The 11,591-nt window shown below is 57.0% G+C and overlaps 2 protein-coding genes across 3 annotated transcripts; one reads left to right on the top strand and one right to left on the bottom strand.

Moving 5' to 3' along the window:
- Positions 1-578: 578 nt before the first annotated feature.
- HSPB9 (heat shock protein family B (small) member 9) lies at positions 579-1,357 on the bottom strand. The gene has a single exon (XM_005899213.3). It carries the CDS (start codon positions 1,338-1,340, stop codon positions 867-869), a length of 474 nt encoding a protein of 157 aa, XP_005899275.1. The 5' UTR covers positions 1,341-1,357; the 3' UTR covers positions 579-866.
- Positions 1,358-2,595: 1,238 nt separating this feature from the next.
- KAT2A (lysine acetyltransferase 2A) lies at positions 2,596-11,294 on the top strand. 2 transcript variants are annotated; one of them, XM_005899214.3, is made up of 18 exons: positions 2,596-3,001; positions 3,142-3,265; positions 3,601-3,746; positions 3,847-3,936; positions 4,230-4,411; positions 4,503-4,694; positions 6,444-6,550; positions 6,748-6,858; positions 6,959-7,095; positions 7,179-7,387; positions 7,575-7,701; positions 9,030-9,140; positions 9,439-9,582; positions 9,819-9,933; positions 10,018-10,054; positions 10,141-10,204; positions 10,339-10,423; positions 10,529-11,294. In XM_005899214.3, the coding sequence occupies exons 1-18, from the start codon at positions 2,663-2,665 to the stop codon at positions 10,720-10,722; spliced, it is 2,514 nt and encodes an 837-aa protein (XP_005899276.1). In that variant the 5' UTR covers positions 2,596-2,662; the 3' UTR covers positions 10,723-11,294. The 2 variants fall into 2 exon arrangements, with proteins under 2 accessions (XP_005899276.1, XP_014334751.1); XM_014479265.2 differs by having other exon boundaries at positions 6,956-7,095.
- The last annotated feature ends 297 nt before the right edge of the window (positions 11,295-11,591 follow it).

Genomic DNA, 11,591 nt, shown 5'->3' with positions numbered 1-11,591 from the left:
TGTATGTTTTCTTCAACATGTAACCAATCAGTATCTTGTCAATATAGTCAGCCGATCGATCGACCTCCCGCTTGTCTTCCTTTTCTTCTTGGCAGAGTTTATCAGGCCATAGCCTCTCCAGCTTACTTGAAGTTAACTTCACATGAACCTCTAAATCTTAAACAAAAGCGTTCTTCCCCATCTAAAGTGAGGGGATGTTGGTGGTCATGGTAACCAAGAGAGAGAGGCCAGCTCTAACTGGGTGGTGTGGGTAAGAGTGAGCTGAGGCTGAATCTCACCAAGATGAAAGTTGAGGGTCCAGTATTTGCCTCTCCCCAACCCCCTCCAGATTTTATTGGGGCATCTGCAGTCTGTATTTGAAAACAGTTGGTCTCTAAACATCAGAAACAGCCTCTTTGGGGTTTCTTGACTAGTCTGTACTAGGCTGGTGAGGGAATGGGGTCCTCTCACCCTTTTCCCTGAAGAAGAAGGAACACCTAAGACCTTTGGAAACTTCGCTAGTCCTAAGGCCAAGACAGCAGCAGCTCCACACCAGATCCAAGTCACCTGGTCCCCGGTCTCTCCCGGGGCCCTCTCCTGGTCCCGGAGTTCAGTGATGGTGGGGCCCTTTCGGCTCTCTGCTGCTCCCTGCTGGAGCTGCTGGTCCAAGCAGTGAGCCGAGCTGAGTGAAACAATACTGCTCACGGCCCCTCTAGCTTCCCCCTGGGCCCGATTTATGATAGACCACCACCTTGAGGTGCCTTTCCTGCCCCTCTGGGCCCTCCCCTTGGCCTTCTACCTTTGTTCTACTTCCACCTCTGATCCCAGCCCCAAGAAAAGACCACGGACACTGAAGCTGTTGCTCACTACGGTGGTTGTTTACTGGGTCAGGCTAGTTTCTTAGAGCCACGGCTTCTGAATCTTGAGGCGGGTCCTGTTTGAGCCTCAGAGGGAGGCAGTGCCCGGCACTGGCCACGGACACACAGCTGGCCGGAGGGGGTCAGGCAGCAAGTCATGGCAGCGGGGTCCAGGTCCGGTGGTAGTGACATCTGCTGGTGCACCTTCTGCGCCACGCGGAAGCCGGTCCCATCCGGGTTGCAGCCCTCCAGTTGTCGCTGGCCAGTCACCACCAGGCACCCGCTGTTCACTTGAACCAACAGCTCCTCGGGGGTGAAGCCATGGGCATACAGTTTCATCTGGAAGCCATCCTCCGTGTGGACGTTGTCCCGCACAGCTGCTGCATCCTCCGTGAGCCGCTGCACCGGTAGAGTGGCCACCTGGTTCCGTTCAGTAAAGGCCACGCTGGGACATTGGGAGGCCGACTGACTCCCGCTAGGGAGACTGCTACCAACCCGCTGCATCCGAGTGAGCAACTGCTGTTGTGCTCGAGGCTCAGAACTTAGCGGCCAGTCGGAGCTGGGGGGCGGGGCCTCGTGGCCCCGCGTGGCTACGCTCTCGCTGCACTGCGCAGCTCTGAGCAGGGCGCTCCCTTGGCTTCCAGAGAGGTTCGCTTCCGCTGAGTTTGGGGTCAGTTCTGCACGTCCTACCTCCACGGGTCAGGTTGGCAGCTGCTCTGTAGCCTCCTGCTGCTGCTTTTATCCCAGATCCTGCCCCTTTTTGGTCAGGGCTCTTCCCCACCTCCATCAGAGGGCCAAGCGGCCGGGGCTGTGACCCCACGAGATAAGCCAAAAGAGGTTGGCAGCGCTTGAGCCCAACCCTGCAGCGGTCACCAGCACGGAGTGAAGATGAGATTGAGCCGTGAGACTCTTGCTCTTCTCCGAATCAGGCCTTGGGGCAAGGAGGACTGCCCTCAAACAGAGCCATCAATATGACCATGGGGTCGTTGGTTCTTGTAATATCCTACAGTTCTCTGACCACATACGAACCTGCAACACATGGGTACTAGGAGATGAACGCGTCTTCCTGGTTTTCTTCATTCATCCTACCCTCGGCCTATCGCGGCAGGATCAGAGCTGGGCTCTGGAACCACAAAGATGAAGACGTGGGCCCTGAATGGGAGGTGCCCACTGTGTGGGTGGATAGCAGGTCCCATAGTCCCTCATCCCCGCCTCAGGAGCCTTTTTCCTGACCCTGGCCATTACTCTGACGCTCAGTGCTTTTATAATAAACCTTTTTTTGTTGAAGTATAAGTTAACACAGAGAAAAGTGCACAAAGCACAACCATGTAACCACTTAACAGATCAAGAAATAGAACTGTTGCTATTCAATCACCCTAGCTGCAATTCTGTGTCCAGAAACGTGTGGGATAGGGGCAGAGTGAGGGGAGGAGGGAGGTGGGCATGAAACCACTACACTCCTGGCCCCAGGCCTGCATTTCCATCTTTATGGCTAGGGATGTGATTCCCCAAATAGAAGCCTGTTTTCTGGGGTGCTTCTCCTTGTCCTCAAAAGGCAGCAATCTTGACTACCTCGGAAGCCTTCTAAAAGGATTACAAGTGAGGAGGAGTCAATCTGGGGTGCTGGCTAGAGCCTCATTTGGCTGTCCGGGATTGAGGGACAGGACAGAAAAGTCTGGAACCTGGAGGCGACTAAAGTAACCGTGAAAGACTACAACTCCCATCATGCTCTGGGGCAGCGACGCCTGCGCATTGAATGCCGGTTGCCCATGCGGCCCTAGGGCTGGGAGCGCCGCGCTGCGCCGCGCTCCGCTTCGGGGGAGGCCATGGCGGAACCTTCCCAGGCCTCTACCCCGGCCCCTGCCGCGCAGCCCCGTCCGCTTCAGTCCCCAGCCCCTACCCCAACTCCGACTCCTACCCTCAGCCCAGCTTCGGCCCCGACTCCCGCTCCCACTCCGGCACCAGCCCCTGCCCCAGCTACAGCCCCAGCCGGGAGCACAGGGACTGGGGGGCCCGGGGTAGGAAGTGGGGGTACCGGGAGCGGGGGTGATCCGGCTCGACCTGGCCTGAGCCAGCAGCAGCGCGCCAGCCAAAGGAAAGCGCAAGTCCGGGGGCTGCCGCGCGCCAAGAAGCTAGAGAAGCTAGGGGTCTTCTCGGCTTGCAAGGTAGGGGCGGGGCCTGGGGTAATAGGGGGCGGGGCTTGGGGCATCCTAGGGCTTGGGTGGGAATGGAGGCAAAGCTGTGACTGGGGAGCGGCTACGCTTCCCCGGCTTACACGCTTATTGACTGATATTTCTGCTTCCAGGCCAATGAAACCTGCAAGTGTAATGGCTGGAAAAACCCCAAGCCCCCCACTGCACCCCGCATGGACCTGCAGCAGCCAGCGGCGAACCTGAGCGAGCTGTGCCGCAGCTGTGAGCACCCTTTGGGTAAGGCAGATAGTACCCGTGGAACTGGGGTTGGGAAGCTGGAGGTGCTGCGTCCTGCTTGGACAGGACCACACAGTTTCATCTCTGAAAGACAGAAGATGCCTCCTAAGGAGGAATTGGGCCGGGAGTGTGTATGCCCCAAGGAAGCAGAAAGGAAACCTGCCACCACAAGAGACAAGAGGCCCCCCAGGGCTGACATAGGAGCAGTCAGTCTCATTGCCCAGTCACACTGGTCAGAGGGACTGAGGATGTGTCTTGGCTGGCAATAATGAGGAGGGGGAAGTCCTGTTGATTTTTTTCTGTCAGTTTTTCCCAACTACCACTTATTCTTACAGCTGACCACGTGTCCCACCTGGAGAACGTGTCGGAGGATGAGATTAACCGGCTGCTGGGGATGGTGGTGGACGTGGAGAATCTGTTCATGTCTGTTCACAAGGAGGAGGACACGGACACCAAGCAGGTCTATTTCTACCTCTTCAAGGTGAGCTCCCTTCAAATGAGAGTGTGAGTGGGCGAGATGGAGGCTGGGAAGGTCTGCGGCTCTGTGCTCCACTGATCTCTACCCCTCCCTCTTCCTGCAGCTCCTGCGGAAATGCATCCTGCAGATGACCCGGCCTGTGGTGGAGGGATCCCTGGGCAGCCCCCCGTTTGAGAAGCCTAATATTGAGCAGGTGGGATGAGGAAGGTGGTAAGAGGATTGAGGGCATCTTGGAGGAGCGGGGAGCCTGTGTTATCTGCCACCCATCTCCTGCCCTGAGAGCAGGGGAGAGGTTCGGAGAAAGGAGGATGCTTTGTGCTAACCTCAGGGTGGGTATGGAGGTGGGAGGGAGTATAATCTCTCCTGACAGCTCCAGAGCGAAAGCCCCAGAGAGCCTGCCCTCAGGAAGCACCTTACTTTTGGATAAGAAGGCCATGCTAGCTGCTCACACCTCCTCCTATTTTTTTCCCTTCCCCTCCCCCCCAGGGTGTGCTAAACTTTGTGCAGTACAAGTTTAGTCACCTGGCTCCCCGGGAGCGGCAGACAATGTTCGAGCTCTCAAAGATGTTCCTGCTCTGCCTTAACTACTGGAAGCTTGAGACACCTGCCCAATTTCGGCAGAGGTCTCAGGCCGAGGATGTGGCTACCTACAAGGTCAATTACACCAGGTAGGTCCAGCCAGGGATAGCATGGGGGGAGGCTTGTAGGCGCAGCCTGAGATTGCTTTCTGCTCTCCCTTACCACCTCCTGCTCTTGCAGATGGCTCTGCTACTGCCACGTGCCCCAGAGCTGCGATAGCCTCCCCCGGTATGAGACCACTCACGTCTTTGGGCGCAGCCTTCTCCGCTCCATCTTCACGGTTACCCGGCGACAGCTGCTAGAGAAGTTCCGAGTAGAGAAGGACAAGCTGGTGCCCGAGAAGAGGACCCTCATCCTCACCCACTTCCCCAAGTAAGGCTCGTTCTGGCTCATCAGGACCTTGCACCATGCTCACATCCTCCCTGTTGTCCCCTTTTTCCAGGGGGGCTTCCTGGATTGGTCCTTCTTCTCCCTCCATGAACCTTCTGGGATCTGGACCTCTACCTGGGCTGCTTGCCCAAGGCCCAAGTGTAATTCACTATCTTTGCCTGTTTGTATACTGGTGTGGGGATGGCAGGTATACTGCCCGAGTGCTGGTCCTGCCCCTGCCCACCCACCTGGTAGGCATGACTACCTGTTTCCCGTGGGGCATGGACACATTTCAGAATCCGTCTCACCACAGCATTCCAAGAAACCACAGCTTACACTTGAAGAGAAACCAATTTCCACCTCTGTTCTAGTCCTTTGTGTTAAGATTTTTCTCTGTTTTGCCACACCGTCTTTTCATTTTAAACATGGTTCACAGGTATCCACAGATTTCCACGTGGTGCAGTGGTAAAGAATCCACCTGCCAGTGCAGGAGATACAAGAGATGGGTTTCGATCCCTGGGTCAGGAAGATTCCCTGGGCATGGCAACCCACTCCAGTATTCCTGCCTGGAAAATTCCATGGACAGAGGAGCCTGGCAGGCTACAGTGTATGGGGTTGCACAGAGTCGGACTCAACGGAGCAACACACACACACACACAACCCACATACACACACACACCACATCACACACATACACACCACCCCCCACACACACACCCACCCCACACACACACCACACCACACACACCCCCCACACATACCATACCCACATATACCCCCCACACACACACCATACCACACCCACATACCCACCCCTCACATACACACTGCACACACACACACACACACACACACACACACTCACCCCACACATATATACCCCACATACACACCACACATACGCACCACACCACACACATACCCACGCACACATACCACACCACACCACACACACACCCCACATCACACACACACCACACACCACACACACACACCACACCACACCACATACACACACACCCCCCACATACACACACCCCACATACACACCCCACACACACATCCCACACACACCCCACATCCCCACCTATACACACACACCCCACACATATACACCCCACATACACCACACACACACACCCCACACACACATATACACCCCACATACACACCACACCACACACACCCCACCCATACACACACACACACCCACACACCCACACCCCACACATATACACCCCCCACACACACCCCACATACACCCCACACACCCACCCCACACATACACACCCCACATACACCCCACACCACACACACCCCCCCACACCCTACTCCACACACACACACTCTCTCTCTCTCTCTTTCTCTCTCTCTCCTGTTCAGAAAGCCTCTCCTGACTGATCCAGACCCTCCTATGCTCCTCCAGCCACCAGGTGGGAGTAAGAGGTAGCAGGAGAGGGTAGAATCCCATTTTGATACTGAGGCCCAGCGTGACTGGGTGCCCTGCCTGGTGCGCAGCACAAGATGGATCATTTCAGACCTTGTCCCCCTGTACTCCTCACCATGGCATCCTGGGCCTCTGGTCTCTTCTGAATCATCCTGTCCTCCTATCTTCAACGAGGGGCTCCCAGAGCACCGAGGTCATCTTTGTCTCCCAGGTCCCTGAGGGCAGCCTCCAGTCCCTGTGTCTGGCCCAGGCTGCTCCCTCGGTCGGAGGACAGAGTTGTGGGACAGATTGTACCTTCCCCACAGATTCCTGTCCATGCTGGAGGAGGAAATCTATGGGGCAAACTCTCCAATCTGGGAGTCGGGCTTCACCATGCCGCCCTCAGAGGGAACACAACTGGTACCCCGGCCAGGTACGTGCTGCACACAGCAGGCTGTCTGCTTGGCCTTCCTGGCTGAGCTCTGCGCCTCTGGGGGAGGAGGGGCTGCGACTGGTAGCAGGGGGGAAGTGCAGGAGGGCTTGACAGGAGTGGGAGAGCCAGGCTGTCTTTGCGGGACACACCCTACCTTTGAGCTCCATCCCGGTTGTTTGCATCTTTCACTCTCTCAGCTACGGTCAGCGCTGCAGTTGTTCCCAGCGCCCCCATCTTCAGCCCCACCATGGGTGGGAGCAGCAACAGCTCCTTGAGCCTGGATTCTGGAGGTGCTGAGCCCATGCCAGGTGGGTACTTGACCCCTGACCTCCACCCCTTGTCTCCCCCAACCCCCCTGACCCGGCCTCTCTTGCTGTGCCTGGGAGACCTTGCCAACCCCCTCAGCAGGCGAGAAGAGGAAGCTCCCAGAGAACCTGACCCTGGAGGATGCCAAGCGGCTTCGTGTGATGGGTGACATCCCCATGGAGCTGGTTAACGAGGTCATGCTCACCATCACCGATCCTGCTGCCATGCTAGGGCCCGAGGTGGGCAGCCCAGCCTACCAACCCATTGGGTGGGGGCTCACCCCCCGAGACCCTGGCTCACCACCCCCTGCTCTGGTGCCCAGACGAGCCTGCTGTCGGCCAACGCCGCCCGGGACGAGACTGCTCGCCTGGAAGAGCGCCGAGGCATCATCGAATTCCATGTCATCGGCAACTCGCTCACACCCAAGGCCAACCGGCGGGTGTTGCTGTGGCTGGTGGGGCTACAGAATGTCTTCTCCCACCAGCTGCCGCGAATGCCCAAGGAGTACATTGCCCGCCTCGTCTTCGACCCGTAGGTCCCTGGGAGAGCCCGACCCCAAGCCACCCCCCACTGCTCCCTAGGCCTCTTCCTCCATCCCTGGGGAATTCTTGCTCCTTAGTTCCCAGCATTGTGTGCAGCTCTGGCCTCTGGGGTGGTGGGTTCCTGGGGAACATTCGGGGGACGGGTAAGGCCTGTGACCTGAGCTCTCTCCCCTCAGGAAGCACAAGACTCTGGCCTTGATCAAGGATGGGCGGGTCATTGGTGGGATTTGCTTCCGCATGTTTCCCACCCAGGGCTTCACAGAGATTGTCTTCTGCGCTGTAACCTCCAATGAGCAGGTCAAGGTGAGTCTATGCTCGCCCCCAGTGTGGGTGGAGGTCAGGGAGCTCCCGGTCCCAGCTGCATCCCACCCCCTGCTTCTGAGTCTGGACAAGGTCAGAGCAGCACGATAGTGACACAACTGCCCTCAAGCCTTCTTTTAAGGGCCCGACACTTCCTCACATGCCCACAAGGTGGCAGTTGTAATTTGATAACTGAATTAAGAAACACCTGTCAACACAGGGGGCCCAAGAATCAGTAACACTTGTCTTCTGCTAGTTTTATTGAGATGTAACTGACGTGTAGGACTGTGTAAGTTTAGGGTGTACAGCCTGATGCTTTGACTTATATACATCATGAAACAACCACAGTGAACATCTATCATCTTATATAGGTACAAAATGCAAAGAGCAGAGAAAAAATGCTTTTTTCTTTGTGATGAAAACTCTTCAGATTTATAGTAACAGTTTTAAATGGATCTGTGTTTCCTTCATCACAAGAACACGTACATGCATTGGAGAGTTGCTAATTTTTACAACAGTCCCGCTCTGGGTGGTTGTCCTGTCTTCTGTCCTGTCACAACAGGCCGACTAGTAGCGTCCCCGGTTTGTCTTATCTATTTTTTAAAATGGTGTGGCTACTTTATTTTTTATTTTTATGTTCTGGTTGCACTGTGAGGCTTGCCAGGTCTTAGTTCCCCAACTAGAATCAAACCCACACCCTTGGCAGTGAAAGCAAGGTATCCTAACCACTGGACCACCAGAGGATTCCATGATTCTCCCATTTTCCATAACCCAGATCTGCGTGGTGCCTCTGGTCCTAACATTTGTGGAAGACAGGGTGTCTCTTTGGGGTTCAGATGTCATGATGAGGGGGGCCTTTGTGATCCCCTCTCCTCTTTCCTCCAATTCTGAGGCCCAGGGACTGGGAACTAGGGGCCTGTGGACCACAGCTTCCTGGTTGGGTTTAGATCCAGGCTCTCCCTGCCATGGCTGGTCACCTGACCTGGACATATTTCCTGACATAGCTGAGTTTCAGTTTTTTCTTCTGTAAGATGGAGGTAATGATAGCTGTTTCATGGGTTAACTTGAGGATTGCTCTGTAAAGAACCAAGCATCGCACCTGGCCTGGAGTAAGCGCTTAGAAACCCAGCATCCTTCGCTTTTCTCCCCATAAGCTCCCCTTCCTCTGCCGGCCGCCTTTCCTCCTACCTGACTTGGATCCCCTGGCTGTCGCCACCCCCTTTCCAGTCGGCTCCCTCCTGTCCCTGCCCTCCTCTCCCCACCCTCCTGAGACCTTTCTAGTCTAGGCCTGCCTCCTCCCGTCTGATGAGCTCTGCCCCCCTCCCCTGCAGGGCTATGGCACTCACCTGATGAACCACCTGAAGGAGTATCACATCAAGCACAACATTCTCTACTTCCTCACCTACGCCGACGAGTACGCCATCGGCTACTTCAAGAAGCAGGTGACCCTCACCTCACTCTGCCTGGGGTCAGGGGTCATTCTGTCTCGCCCCCGGTGTGGGTGGACTTCAGTCCCCTGTTCCATCCAGCACCTGTGGGGAAGTCCTTCATGCCTGTCTTTCTCCCTCCTGCTGCTGCCCCAGGGAAGAAGAGGCAGCTGGGAGAGCTGGGAAGTTCTTGGGGCGGGGCACAGTGGGCGGGGGGGTGTCAGGAGGGGCCGCCGGCCTGGAAACGTTCCAGGGACAGATTCAAGCTGGAAGAGCCTTGCTGATGGGTTGGTAGTAACTCTCCGCTCCCTAGGGCTTCTCCAAGGACATCAAGGTGCCCAAGAGCCGCTACTTGGGCTATATCAAGGACTACGAGGGTGCAACACTGATGGAGTGTGAGCTGAACCCTCGAATCCCCTACACGGAACTGTCCCACATCATCAAGAAGCAGAAGGAGGTGCGTGTGCTCACATGCGTGTCTCCATGGGACTCTCCGTGAACGTGCACCTGAGTAAACACGTCTGTGGGTATAGAGATGCATATATACCTGCTCGTGCACACGTGAAGTGGGGCTGGCCAGTGTCTTGGCTCTTGCACTGCCTCGAGGGGCAAGTGGGGGAGCCCTCCCTGCCTGTGGCCAGAGAGGCTGGTTGCTGGAGCCGGGTTGGCCTCTCAGACCCTTCCTTCCCTCAGATCATCAAGAAGCTGATTGAGCGCAAACAGGCCCAGATCCGAAAGGTCTACCCCGGGCTCAGCTGCTTCAAGGAGGGTGTGCGCCAGATCCCTGTGGAGAGCGTCCCTGGCATTCGTGAGCAGGGGGTCTTGGCACGGGAGGGGGCGTGCTGTTCGGGGTGTGGATAGGCATTCTTAGGGGTGTTCTCCCATTTTGCAGGAGAGACAGGCTGGAAGCCACTGGGGAAGGAAAAAGGGTGAGTGTTGTGTGGAGGGAGCGGACAGTGTGGGGCAAGGGCGGCAGAGGGCCCAGCAGCCTCAGACTCGGCCTCTCTCGCTCCAGGAAGGAGTTGAAGGACCCTGACCAGCTCTACACAACCCTCAAAAACCTGCTGGCCCAGATCAAGGTGGGGAGACCAGGCTCTCTTCTAGGGGTCCCTGTGCCAAAGGCTGTGGCTTTCTGACCAAGGGTGAGGGGGTGGCAGTCCTGAGTCGGGCAGGGGCACAGTGGATCTGGCCCCAGTCTGACTGTCCTCTGTAGTCCCACCCCAGTGCCTGGCCTTTCATGGAGCCCGTGAAGAAGTCGGAGGCCCCAGACTACTATGAGGTTATCCGCTTCCCCATCGGTGAGGACCCTTCCTTCCAATCCCTTCCTCCCACGCGTGCCCCAGCTCCGGCCCTCCATGGCCAGGCAGCCTCTCAAAGGCGTGCCCTTCTCTCTTGCTGCCTAGACCTGAAGACCATGACAGAGAGGCTGCGCAGCCGCTACTATGTGACCCGGAAGCTCTTTGTGGCCGACCTGCAGCGGGTCATCGCCAACTGCCGCGAGTACAACCCCCCGGACAGCGAGTACTGCCGGTGCGCCAGCGCCCTGGAGAAGTTCTTCTACTTCAAGCTCAAGGAGGGCGGGCTCATTGACAAGTAGTCCAGCCTTGGACCTCAGCCTCAACGTGGAATGTCTCCCCCTCCAGTTCTGATCTCATCCCTGGGGTGCCCCTGTGCCCAGGTCCCCCTCTGTCTGAGACACTCCAGCCTGGGGCCCTCCAGCCCCTGATCCTGCAGCCCTTTCTGGGCCCTGAGGCATCCCCAAGGCTGCAGCTCTGTCCCACCCTTCATCATGTCTGAGCTTGGGAATGGGTCTCCCTGGTCTGGGAGCCTCTAAGCATGGCTGGTGGCCAGAGGATAAACGCTGCCCCGCCCTGGTGGCCCCCTCCCCGTCCTGATCTGATCCCCCGTCCCCACACACACACACACACTCCCCACAAGCGATACAGCTTTGGAGTCCTGGGCCTTGCTTAGATCACTGGTTCCTCAAGGGCAGGATCCCCAATTTTAGCTTGAGTGAGGGGGCATCAGGGCTTGGGAGCTCAAGCTGGACTGAAGCGGCCATGCCTCACCCTGCACTGTTCTGTTTGTCCCCTAGGGGTAGGGGGCATGGGGACCATTCATTTCCTGGCATTAATCCCTTCGAGGGAACAATAAAGTTTTGGTTTTGTTTTGTCTTGTGTGATGGTTTCCTCAGTAAAATCCCCTGCTGACCCTGTTCCTCCAGTATCCCCTGCAAGCTGGGGCTGGCCTTCCCAGCAAGCCTCAGGCCCGTCCCATTCCTGTCCTGCACCCCCAGTGGCGATGGGACCCGCCAGGCTGCACCCCCGACTTCTCCCTGCTGGCTGCTTCTGGGGGAGGGGCTGAGCAGGACCCAGGCTGCTGTCCCATGTGGTCAGCAGCATTTCTCTTCCCCTCACTGCCCACCCTCACCCCGCACCACCCCCCAACCCCCGGCCCCCAGAAGCA

The sequence above is a fragment of the Bos mutus genome, chromosome 19, assembly GCF_027580195.1.
Source record: "Bos mutus isolate GX-2022 chromosome 19, NWIPB_WYAK_1.1, whole genome shotgun sequence".
Lineage (NCBI taxonomy): Eukaryota > Metazoa > Chordata > Mammalia > Artiodactyla > Bovidae > Bos > Bos mutus.
The sequence above is the reverse complement of the archived record's forward strand: the minus strand, read 5'-3'. Positions and strand labels throughout refer to the sequence as shown.

Bases quoted from the DNA above. Each gene is read 5' to 3' on its own strand.
- HSPB9 (XM_005899213.3), bottom strand. From the start codon at position 1,340: ATGCAGCGGGTTGGTAGCAGTCTCCCTAGCGGGAGTCAGTCGGCCTCC.
- KAT2A (XM_014479265.2), top strand. From the start codon at position 2,663: ATGGCGGAACCTTCCCAGGCCTCTACCCCGGCCCCTGCCGCGCAGCCC. The intron at 3,002-3,141 runs GTAGGGGCGGGG...TTCTGCTTCCAG, and splicing joins GGGTCTTCTCGGCTTGCAAG to GCCAATGAAACCTGCAAGTG. The intron at 3,266-3,600 runs GTAAGGCAGATA...TTATTCTTACAG, and splicing joins CAGCTGTGAGCACCCTTTGG to CTGACCACGTGTCCCACCTG.